The following is a 12473-nucleotide window of genomic DNA, read 5'->3' on the forward strand; positions in this document are numbered from 1 at the left end:
CTACAGGAAGTGGCAAAGAGAGCACACAGCAGAGCTGTCCATATAGCTCCCCCTCTGGCTCCGCCCCCCAGTCATTCTCTTTGCCGCTCTGAACAAGTAGCATCTCCACGGGGGTGGTAAAGAGTATGTGGTGTTAGTTTGTAGTTCTGTTTAAGTCTGTCAAACATGTCTGAATCTGTATGTCCAAAGGCCAAGGTGGTTCCCCCATTAAATTTATGTGTGAAGTGTGCCATAGCGTACAAACAGCTTAAGGACAGTACTATCACACTTAAAAATATAGCCCAAGATGATTCTTTAGCTGAAGGTAGTGAAGATAGCTTGCTTTCCTCTCCTTCTGTGTCAACACCAGCTATGCCCGCGCAGGCAATGCCCAGTACATCTAGCGCACCAATTGCGATTACTATGCAACAATTAGCATTTTTTATCCAAACTGCCAGCTTTTCCTAGGAAAGCGTGATCGCTCAGTTTTAAACACAGACAATGAGCAAGCAGACGCAGAGGATAATTTATCTTTAGTCCCCTCATATCAATCTGACTTGGCGGTGAGGGAGGGCCTGTCTGAGGGAGAAATTTCTGACAGGAAAAGTTTCTCAGCAGGCAGAGCCTGATACCATAACATTTAAATTTAAGCTTGAACACCTCCGCGCCCTACTTAAGGAGGCCCTAGCTGCACTTGATGATTGTGATCCTTTGGTGATCCCAGAAAAATTGTGTAAAATGGACAAATGCCTAGAGGTCCCAGTACACACTGATGCGTTTCCGATACCTAAGATGGCGGATATCGTGTCTAAGGAGTGGGAGAAGCCAGGTGTACCTTTTGTTCCCCCTCCTATATTTTAGAAAATGTTCCCAATTGTTGACCCTAGAAGGGACGCGTGGCAGACGGTCCCCAAGGTAGAGGGGGCAGTTTCAACGCTAGCTAAGCGCACGACTATACCAATAGAAGACAGTTGCGCTTTCGAAGAATAAAAAATTAGAAGGTTTACTTAAGAGAATATTTGTTCTACAAGGTTTCCTTCTTCGACCAATTTCCTGCATTATTCCTGTAACTACTGCAGCGGCTTTTTAGTTTGAGGAACTGGAAAACTCGCTCCAGAAGGAGACTTCTTATGTCGAAGTCATGGATAGATTTCACGCCCTAAAGCTGGCTAATTCTTTCATCACAGATGCCGCTTTGCAAGTAGCTAATCTAGCGGCGAAAAATTCTGTTTCTGCCATCGTGGCGGCTTATGTGTCGTCCAAAACAAAATTGCTTAATATTCCTTTCAAGGGTAAGACCCTATTCGGGCCAGAGTTGAAAGAGATTATTTCAGATATCGCTGGGAAAGGGCCATGCCCTTCCACATGGTAGAGCCTTCAAGGCTAAAAACAAGGCCAATTTTCGTTCCTTTCGCAACTTCAGGAACGGACCTGCTTCAACCTCTACAGCTACTAAGCAAGAGGGTAACGCTTCCAGCCCAAGCCAACATGGAAACCTTTGCAGGGCTGGAACAAGGGTAAACAGGCCAAGAAGCCTGCTGCTGCTACCAATACAGCATGAAAGGGTAGCCCTCGATCCGGGACCGGATCTAATAGGGGGCAGACTTTCTCTCTTTGCTCAGGCTTGGGCAAGAGATGTTCCGGACCCCTTGGCACTAGAAATTGTCTCTCAGGGGTACCTTCTAGAGTTCAAAGACCTTTCCCCAAGGGGAAGGTTCCACATGTCTCACTTATCTTTAGACAGATAAGGAGACAGGCATTCTTACTTTGCGTAGAAGACCTTTTAAAAATGGGAGTGATACACCCAGTTCCGACAGCAGAGCAAGGACTGTGTTTTTACTCAAACCTGTTTGTAGTTCCCAAAAAAGAAGGAACTTTCAGGCCAATTCTGGACTTAAAAATTCTAGACAAATTCAAAATGGAATCCATTCGGACAATTTTACGAATGTTCCAGGAGGGTCAATATATGACTACCGTGGACTTAAAGGATGCATATCTGCATGTTCCTATTCACAAAGATCACCTTCAGTTCCTGAGGTTCGCCTTTCTGGACAAGCATTATCAGTTCGTGGCTCTTCCTTTCGGATTGGCCACTGCTCCCAGAATTTTCACAAGGGTGCTAGGGTCCCTTCTAGCGGTGCTAAGACATTGTCCTAGCCTTTCTAAGGTTTCACGGGTGGAAGGTGAACATAGAAAAAAGTTCTCTGTCCCCGTTCACAAGGATTCCCTTCCTTGGAACAATAATAGACTCAGTAGAAATGAATATCTTTCTGACAGAGGTCAAGAAGTTAAAACTTCTGAACACTTGTCGAGTTCTTCAGTCCACTCCTCAACCCTCCATAGCTCAATGGATGGAGGTAATAGGACTCATGGTCGCAGCAATGGACGTGGTTCCATTTGCTTGAATTCTTTTAAGACCATTGCAAATGTGCATGCTCAAACAGTGGAATGGGGATTATGCAGATTTGTCTCTCCAGATTCAAATGGACCAGAAAACCAGAGACTCACTCCTCTGGTGGTTGTCTCTGGATCACCTGTCTCAGGGAATGAGTTTCCGCAGACCGGAGTGGATCATTGTCACGACCGACGCCAGCCTCCTAGGCTGGGGCGCGGTCTGGGAGTCCCTGAAGGCTCAGGGTCTATGGTCTCGGGAAGATTCTCTTCTCCCGATAAACATTTTGGAATTGAGAGAGATATTCAATGCGCTCCAGGCATGGCCTCAACTAGCGGAGACCAAATTCAAGATTTCAGTCGGACAACATGACGACTGTAGCTTACATCAATCATCAGGGGGGAACAAAGAGTTCCCTGGCGATAAGGGAGGTATCCAAATTCATCAAATGGGCAGAGGATCATTCCTGCCATCTATCAGCAATTCACATCCCAGGAGTGGACAACTGGGAAGCGGATTATCTGAGTCGTCAGACTTTCCATCCGGGGGAGTGGGAACTCCACCCGGAGGTTTTTGCCCAGTTAGCTCAACTAACTGGGGTCGTTCAATCTAGCTTATGTCTTTCCACCGTTACCCTTCTCCCCCGGCTAGTAATCGAACAGGAGAAGGCTTCGGTAATTCTGATAGCTCCTGCGTGACAAGCAGGACTTGGTATGCAGACATGGTGAATATGTCATCGGTTCCACCATGGAACCTACCTTTGAGGCAGGACCTTCTAATTCAAGGTCCATTCGAACAGGGTTGTCGGAATCAGTTATAGATACCCTGATCCAGGCTAGAAAGCCTGTCACCAGGAAAATTTACCATAAGATATGGTGGAAATATCTTTGTTGGTGCGAATCCAAGGGTTACTTATGGAGTAAGATTAGGATTCCAAGGATTCTATCTTTTCTCCAAGAAGGATTGGAGAAAGGTTTGTTAGCTAGTTCCTTAAAAGGACAGATATCTGCTCTGTCTTTTTGTTACACAAGCGTCTGGCAGCAATGCCAGATGTTCAGGCGTTTGTACAGGCTTTAGTTAGAATCAAGCCTGTCTATAGACCTGTGGCTCCTCCATGGAGTCTAAATTTAGTTCTTTCAGGTTCTTCAAGGGGTTCCGTTTGAACCCCTACATTCCATAGATATCAAGTTACTATCTTGGAAAGTTTTGTTTTTGATAGCTATTTCTTCTGCTAGAAGAGTTTCTGAATTTGTCTGCTTTGCAGTGTAATTCACCTTACCTGGTGTTCCATACAGATAAGGTTGTTTTACGTACCAAACCTGGTTTTCTTCCAAAAGTGGTTTCCAATAAGTATATTAACCAGGAAATAATTGTTCCTTCTCTGTGTCCTAATCCAGTTTCTAACAACAGTTTCTAATCTTGATGTGTTTCGTGCTTTAAAGTATTATCTAAAAGCAACTAAAAACTTCAGACAAACATCATCCTTGTTTGTCGTCTATTCTGGCAAGAGGAGAGGTTAAAAGGCGACTGCGACCTCTCTGTCTTTCTGGCTGAAAAGCATCATCCGGTTGGCTTATGAGACTGCTGGAGGGCAGCCTCCTGAACGAATTACAGCTCACTCTACTAGAGCTGTGGCTTCCACATGGGCTTTCAGGAACGAGGTTTCTGTTGAACAGATCTGTAAGGCAACGACGTGGTCTTCTCTGCATACATTTGCTAAATTTTACAAATTCGATACTTATGCTTCTTCGGAGGCTATTTTTGGGAGAAAGGTTTTACAAGCAGTGGTGCCTTCCGTTTAGGTTACCTGACTTGTTCCCTCCCTTCATCCGTGTCCTAAAGCTTTGGTATTGGTTCCCACAAGTAAGGATGAAGCCGTGGACCGGATACACCAATATAGGAGAAAACAGAATTTATGTTTACCTGATATTTCTTTCTCCTACGGTGTATCCGGTCCACGGCCCGCCCTGGCATTTAGTCAGGTTTAAATTTTTATTTTTGTACACTACAGTCACCACTGCACCCTATGGTTCTCCTTTTTCTCCTAACCGTCGGTCGAATGACTGGGGGGCGGAGCCAAAGGGGAGCTATATGGACAGCTCTGCTGTGTGCTCTCTTTGCCACTTCCTGTAGGGAATGAGAATATCCCACAAGTAAGGATGAAGCCGTGGTCCGGATACACAGTAGGAGAAAGAAATTTATCAGGTAAACATAAATTCTGTTTGTTTTTTTTGGTTGCATGTCCATTTAAGCCAGTTTCGGCTGATTATTTGGCTTCCTGAGTATTTGTATGTATATGTAAGGGCTTTTACCTGCATCTGGATTCCAGCCTCTTCTAAACAGTCAGGATAATCCTTTACAAGAGGGTTGTTTTATAGCCAGTGACTAGACCTATCCATCACAGACTCATTATATTATAGCCGGTGACTAGATCTGTCTATCACAAAGACTCATTATATTATAGCCGGTGACTAGACCTATCTATCACAAAGACTTATTGCCCAGGTGTATAGCTAGAGGTTACTGGTGGCAAGCTTCAGATTCCCAGAGTATTGGAGTTTATACAAAAAGTTCTGGAGAAAGGTTTGTTGAATAGATTTGCACGGAGGCTACTTGGTCTTCCTTATATAATTTTTTTTTTTAATTCTACCATTTTGACATGTATGCCTCGGCTAAAGCAGCTTTTTGCAGGAAAGTTCTACAGACTGTCTTGCCTGATTAGTAAAAGCCTGCATACCTGTATTTGTCCTACCCTAGCTATCACTACAAGGTCTTGTGGACTAAACTGCTTTGGTACTGAATTTCACTAGTGATGATCTTGTAGACTTTCACAATCCTTTGATGGAAAACAAACTATATGCTTACCTGATAAATTAAATGCCTTGAGAATGGCGAGAGTCACCCAGTCACGCCCTTTGTTTCAGTACAGCTGGTGGCCGCCCTCTGTACTTCTTTGCCCTACTATTGTCCTTTTCTTAGAATTCTTTTATAAAATGGGTGACTGTGGGGCATGATATAGGAGCATCAAAGCTCTAGACTATAAGGGTGGATTTGGCGCCTCTTGATCACCTGGGTATGATTATCCCACATGTGATGATCGTTTGGACTCTCAGCAGTGTGAAGGTAATTGAATTTATCAGGTAAGCATAATTTGATCTAATTTTACACTATTCACCTTACATCAACAGTGTGAAACATAATCTAACACCAGCTTATGTCTTTTACTACATATTTAGAATTTAAAACTTTTTTTAGATTTTGAATTTTTTTAGTATAATAGATAAGAGGATTCTGGCAATTTATCAGCAATATAAACCTCTTTTACTAATCTCCCATAATACCCCCCCCCACACACACACACACACACACACACACTTCAGAAAAGGAAGAAACAAGACCTTTTCCTATATGAAAAATTTGAGTGGACCAGTAACTATTCTTTCCTGACCAGTAGTTGTCTCACTGCCTGATAAACCATAGTGATGTTTTTATGCTCTAAAAATAGTGTTGTATTGAACAAAAGGTGGAAAGCAAACCAAAAACACACATCTTGGCCAAGAGTAATTACAATTTATTTTCTTTTAGATTGTAACGGATGCTGCTTCTGTTGAACGACTTCTTGGAAAAACAGATGTGCAGAGGCCGCAAATCGTTGAATATTGCGTAGTTTGCGGTGACAAAGCATCTGGTGAGATATAGAGCATTTCTGTAATATAAAAAAAATTGTGAATCTTTTGATAAAAGTTTTTGTTAGATGTACTCACTTAACAGTCTAATTCACTAAATTTCATATTCTTCATATTCTTGAAATAAGAGGGAGAAAATCTGAGCAAATAATTTGGGGAACATTAACATTATAAATTATTATTGTGGCCTTCTCTAGTAATACTTTAACAGTGAGAACTCCTCTTCGTCCTCCTAGTTCTGTCCATTCATCTCCTTGCAACTGTATCTTTGATTCCCGTGTGTGGCGTGCGGCAGGTCCTTTATCCGGATTTCCTAGTTGGAGCCGCCTTTGCTACCTTGACGTCATTTGGCTGCAAAGTTGTGGGGGACTCACCTGAGGGCTGTCTAAGGATGCACCTGTTATTTTAGCTTCGGTGTATTTTAGCTTTGCCTGATACGCTTCCACTCCACTTTAGTTTAGGGGCCTTAACTGTCACACAAAGTTACATATTTGTCTGTTAGTTGCCTGCATTTCTTACAGCCATTATACCCAATGTTATTTGGGAAGCCATTGCATATGTTATGCTTATATGCTGAATACGTTTCTGGAGCTTTTCTGGATATGAAATTTGCTACTTCACAGATTGCAGCTGCCTATTGGGTTACTGAAATGGAATTAAGATATGTGAAACCACTGGTGCCTTTTATGCATTTCTATCTGGTGCTCTAGTATTTACTATACTTTTGTAGAGCCCACCTGTTCTCCTTGGGGGATATTTATCAAAGTGTCAACTGATAATACGCTGGAATCCTGTGTCGTATTTGACGCAAGATTGATCCACCGTAGTTAACAAAGCGTCAAGATCGTTAAATGTTGAAATGTGTGACGAAATATACGCTCCCGCGATCTCAATCCGACGCAGATCGATGCTTGCATCATTACAGATGTTTCAAATTCACATTTGGCTCTGTTTGACTCTTTTCCCAATTTATCAAACATTTAACAGGTACGCTCGCGTCTATTTCAACGCAGCGTACCTAGTTTTCAATCCGCTACCCTTGAGGCCGCGGATGCCATAGAAATCAATAGGAGTCTGAAAACACAGAAAGATTATGTTTGATGCAAACACTTTTCTCACCAGTTATGACACAAACTCCTAAACAACCCACACATTAGTGAATTTCTCCAACATAGGTGTGTCCGGTCCACGGCGTCATCCTTACTTGTGGGATATTCTCTTCCCCAACAGGAAATGGCAAAGAGCCCAGCAAAGCTGGTCACATGATCCCTCCTAGGCTCCGCCTACCCCAGTCATTCTCTTTGCCGTTGTACAGGGCGGTTTCTACTTTAAACAAACGCACCACTATTCCCATAGAGGATAGTTGTGCTTTCAAAGATCCTATGGATAAAAAATTAGAAGGTTTGCTTAAAAAGATGTTTGTTCAGCAGGGTTACCTTCTACAACCCATTTCATGCATTGTCCCTGTCACTACAGCCGCATATTTCTGGTTTGATGAACTGATTAAGGTGCTCGATAGTGACTCTCCTCCTTATGAGGAGATTATGGACAGAGTCAATGCTCTCAAATTGGCTAATTCTTTCACTCTAGACGCCTCTTTGCAATTGGCTAAGTTAGCGGCTAAGAATTCTGGGTTTGCTATTGTGGCGCGCAGAGCGCTTTGGTTGAAATCTTGGTCGGCTGATGCGTCTTCCAAGAACAAGCTACTAAACATTCCTTTCAAGGGGAAAACGCTGTTTGGTCCTGACTTGAAAGAGATTATCTCTGATATCACTGGGGGTAAGGGCCATGCCCTTCCTCAGGATCGGCCTTTCAAGGCAAAAAATAGACCTAATTTTCGTCCCTTTCGTAAAAACGGACCAGCCCAAGGTGCTACGTCCTCTAAGCAAGAGGGTAATACTTCTCAGGCCAAGCCAGCTTGGAGACCAATGCAAGGCTGGAACAAGGGAAAGCAGGCCAAGAAACCTGCCACTGCTACCAAGACAGCATGAAATATTGGCCCCCGATCCGGGACCGGATCTGGTGGGGGGCAGACTCTCTCTCTTCGCTCAGGCTTGGGCAAGAGATGTTCTGGATCCTTGGGCGCTAGAAATAGTCTCCCAGGGTTATCTTCTGGAATTCAAGGGACTTCCCCCAAGGGGGAGGTTCCACAGGTCTCAGTTGTCTTCAGACCACATAAAAAGACAGGCGTTCTTACATTGTGTAGAAGACCTGTTAAAAATGGGAGTGATTCATCCTGTTCCATTGAGAGAACAAGGGATGGGGTTCTACTCCAATCTGTTCATAGTTCCCAAAAAAGAGGGAACGTTCAGACCAATCCTAGATCTCAAGATCTTAAACAAATTTCTCAAGGTCCCATCGTTCAAGATGGAAACCATTCGAACTATCCTTCCTTCCATCCAGGAAGGTCAATTCATGACCACGGTGGACTTAAAGGATGCGTATCTACATATTCCTATCCACAAGGAACATCATCGGTTCCTAAGGTTTGCATTCCTGGACAAACATTACCAGTTCGTGGCGCTTCCTTTCGGATTAGCCACTGCTCCAAGGATTTTCACAAAGGTACTAGGGTCCCTTCTAGCGGTGCTAAGACCAAGGGGCATTGCAGTAGTACCTTACCTGGACGACATTCTGATTCAAGCGTCGTCCCTCCCTCGAGCAAAGGCTCACACGGACATTGTCCTGGCCTTTCTCAGATCTCACGGCTGGAAAGTGAACGTGGAAAAGAGTTCTCTATCCCCGTCAACAAGGGTTCCCTTCTTGGGAACAATTATAGACTCCTCAGAAATGAGGATTTTTCTAACAGAGGCCAGAAAGACAAAACTTCTGGACTCTTGTCGAATTCTTCATTCCGTTCCTCTTCCTTCCGTAGCTCAGTGCATGGAAGTGATCGGGTTGATGGTAGCGGCAATGGACATAGTTCCTTTTGCGCGCATTCATCTAAGACCATTACAACTGTGCATGCTCAGTCAGTGGAATGGGGACTATACAGACTTGTCTCCAAAGATACAAGTAAATCAGAGGACCAGAGACTCACTCCGTTGGTGGCTGTCCCTGGACAACCTGTCACGAGGGATGACATTCCGCAGACCAGAGTGGGTCATTGTCACGACCGACGCCAGTCTGATGGGCTGGGGCGCGGTCTGGGGATCCCTGAAAGCTCAGGGTCTTTGGTCTCGGGAAGAATCTCTTCTACCGATAAATATTCTGGAACTGAGAGCGATATTCAATGCTCTCAAGGCTTGGCCTCACCTAGCGAGGACCAAGTTCATACGGTTTCAATCAGACAACATGACGACTGTTGCGTACATCAACCATCAGGGGGGAACAAGGAGTTCCCTAGCGATGGAAGAAGTGACCAAGATTATTCTATGGGCGGAGTCTCACTCCTGCCACCTGTCTGCTATCCACATCCCGGGAGTGGAAAATTGGGAAGCGGATTTTCTGAGTCGTCAGACATTGCATCCGGGGGAGTGGGAACTCCATCCGGAAATCTTTGCCCAAGTCACTCAACTATGGGGCATTCCAGACATGGATCTGATGGCCTCTCGTCAGAACTTCAAAGTTCCTTGCTACGGGTCCAGATCCAGGGATCCCAAGGCGGCTCTAGTGGATGCACTAGTAGCACCTTGGACCTTCAAACTAGCTTATGTGTTCCCGCCGTTTCCTCTCATCCCCAGGCTGGTAGCCAGGATCAATCAGGAGAGGGCGTCGGTGATCTTGATAGCTCCTGCGTGGCCACGCAGGACTTGGTATGCAGATCTGGTGAATATGTCATCGGCTCCACCTTGGAAGCTACCTTTGAGACGAGACCTTCTTGTTCAGGGTCCGTTCGAACATCCGAATCTGGTTTCACTCCAGCTGACTGCTTGGAGATTGAACGCTTGATTTTATCGAAACGAGGTTTCTCAGATTCTGTTATCGATACTCTTGTTCAGGCCAGAAAGCCTGTAACTAGAAAGATTTACCACAAAATTTGGAAAAAATATATCTGTTGGTGTGAATCTAAAGGATTCCCTTGGGACAAGGTTAAGATTCCTAGGATTCTATCCTTCCTTCAAGAAGGATTGGAAAAAGGATTATCGGCAAGTTCCCTGAAGGGACAGATTTCTGCCTTGTCGGTGTTACTTCACAAAAAACTGGCAGCTGTGCCAGATGTTCAAGCCTTTGTTCAGGCTCTGGTTAGAATCAAGCCTGTTTACAAGCCTTTGACTCCTCCTTGGAGTCTCAATTTAGTTCTTTCAGTTCTTCAGGGGGCTCCGTTTGAACCCTTACATTCCGTTGATATTAAGTTATTATCTTGGAAAGTTTTGTTTTTAGTTGCAATTTCTTCTGCTAGAAGAGTTTCAGAATTATCTGCTCTGCAGTGTTCTCCTCCTTATCTGGTGTTCCATGCAGATAAGGTGGTTTTACGTACTAAACCTGGTTTTCTTCCAAAAGTTGTTTCTAACAAAAACATTAACCAGGAGATTATCGTACCTTCTCTGTGTCCGAAACCAGTTTCAAAGAAGGAACGCTTGTTGCACAATTTGGATGTTGTTCGCGCTCTAAAATTCTATTTAGATGCTACAAAGGATTTTAGACAAACATCTTCCTTGTTTGTTGTTTATTCAGGTAAAAGGAGAGGTCAAAAAGCAACTTCTACCTCTCTCTCTTTTTGGATTAAAAGCATCATCAGATTGGCTTACGAGACTGCCGGACGGCAGCCTCCCGAAAGAATCACAGCTCATTCCACTAGGGCTGTGGCTTCCACATGGGCCTTCAAGAACGAGGCTTCTGTTGATCAGATATGTAGGGCAGCGACTTGGTCTTCACTGCACACTTTTACCAAATTTTACAAGTTTGATACTTTTGCTTCTTCTGAGGCTATTTTTGGGAGAAAGGTTTTGCAAGCCGTGGTGCCTTCCATTTAGGTGACCTGATTTGCTCCCTCCCTTCATCCGTGTCCTAAAGCTTTGGTATTGGTTCCCACAAGTAAGGATGACGCCGTGGACCGGACACACCTATGTTGGAGAAAACAGAATTTATGTTTACCTGATAAATTTCTTTCTCCAACGGTGTGTCCGGTCCACGGCCCGCCCTGGTTTTTTAATCAGGTCTGATAATTTATTTTCTTTAACTACAGTCACCACGGTACCATATGGTTTCTCCTATGCTATTATTCCTCCTTAACGTCGGTCGAATGACTGGGGTAGGCGGAGCCTAGGAGGGATCATGTGACCAGCTTTGCTGGGCTCTTTGCCATTTCCTGTTGGGGAAGAGAATATCCCACAAGTAAGGATGACGCCGTGGACCGGACACACCGTTGGAGAAAGAAATTTATCAGGTAAACATAAATTCTGTTTTTTCAACCACTTTTGATTGGAATATGCATCACATGATTTATGACATCAACCAATCTGATTCAAACATACATTTTAAACTATCACTAACGGATCAAATTGCTCGATGCTTTTGTCATTGATCACTCATCAGAATGTGTAAGTGCCATATGTGAATTTGGTATTAAAGATAAACATTGATGCTGACATTAGGACACACAGTGTAATATTTTTAGACAATGATTTTAAAATTCAAATTGATGTTTGATTCAATAAAATCTTAAGCTGATAGCTCAAAGGGATAGCCCGCCTAACATTAAACTGTCATGATTCAGATACAGCAGAAATCATCTCTTTTTCAGTAAGAAATGTCATCTTATATGCCAGCCCATTTCTTTTTTTTGACACAATGAGTCCACGGATCATCTTAAAGGGACACTGAACCCAAATTTTTCTTTTGTGATTCAGATAGAGCATGTAATTTTCTAATTGACTCCTATTATCAAATTGTTTTCATTCTCTTGGTATCTTTTTTTGAAATGCAAGAATGTAAGTTTAGATGCCGGCCCGTTTTTGGTGAGCAAACTGTGTTGTTCTTGCTGATTGGTGGATAAATTTACCCGCCAATAAACAAGTGCTTTCCATGGTTCTGAACCCAAAAAATAGCTTAGATGCCTTCTTTTTCAAATAAATAAAGCAAGAGAACGAAGAAAAAATTACTATAGGTGTAAATAAGAAAGTTGCTTAAAATTGCATGCTCTATCTGAATCACAAAAGAAAAAAAATTGGGTTCAGTGTCCCTTTAATTACTAATGGGATATTCACCTCCTGGTCAGCAGGAGCCAGCAAAGAGCACCACAGCAAAGCTGTTATATAGCTCCTCCCTTCCCTCCCACCCCAGTCATTCTCTTTGCATACGTTAAGTGCAAGGAGGTGGTAAAGTGAGGTGTTCTAAGAGTTTATTATTTTTAAGTAGTACAAGATTGTGCTGCCTTGTTCTAGGATGAAGCCGTAGTCCATATCAGTCTCTTCAGTAGAGCATTGGTGGCTTTAGAACAATGGAAACTTGTGGGACATAATTCTCACTGCACC

The 12473-nt window shown here is 43.5% G+C and overlaps 1 protein-coding gene across 3 annotated transcripts in view; it reads left to right on the forward strand.

Moving 5' to 3' along the window:
- NR2C2 (nuclear receptor subfamily 2 group C member 2) overlaps positions 1–12473 on the forward strand; it is a 456514-nt gene that overhangs the window by 132086 nt on the left and 311955 nt on the right. For all 3 annotated transcript variants that reach the window (XR_008403220.1, XM_053720676.1, XM_053720677.1), the window contains exon 3: positions 5957–6059. Coding sequence is in view for 2 of the 3 variants with exons in the window: in XM_053720676.1 (XP_053576651.1) it covers positions 5957–6059 (103 nt within the window). In the remaining variant the exon portion in view is untranslated. The remainder of the gene's footprint in view (positions 1–5956; positions 6060–12473) is intronic.

The sequence above is a fragment of the Bombina bombina genome, chromosome 7 (genome assembly GCF_027579735.1).
Source record: "Bombina bombina isolate aBomBom1 chromosome 7, aBomBom1.pri, whole genome shotgun sequence".
NCBI lineage: Eukaryota > Metazoa > Chordata > Amphibia > Anura > Bombinatoridae > Bombina > Bombina bombina.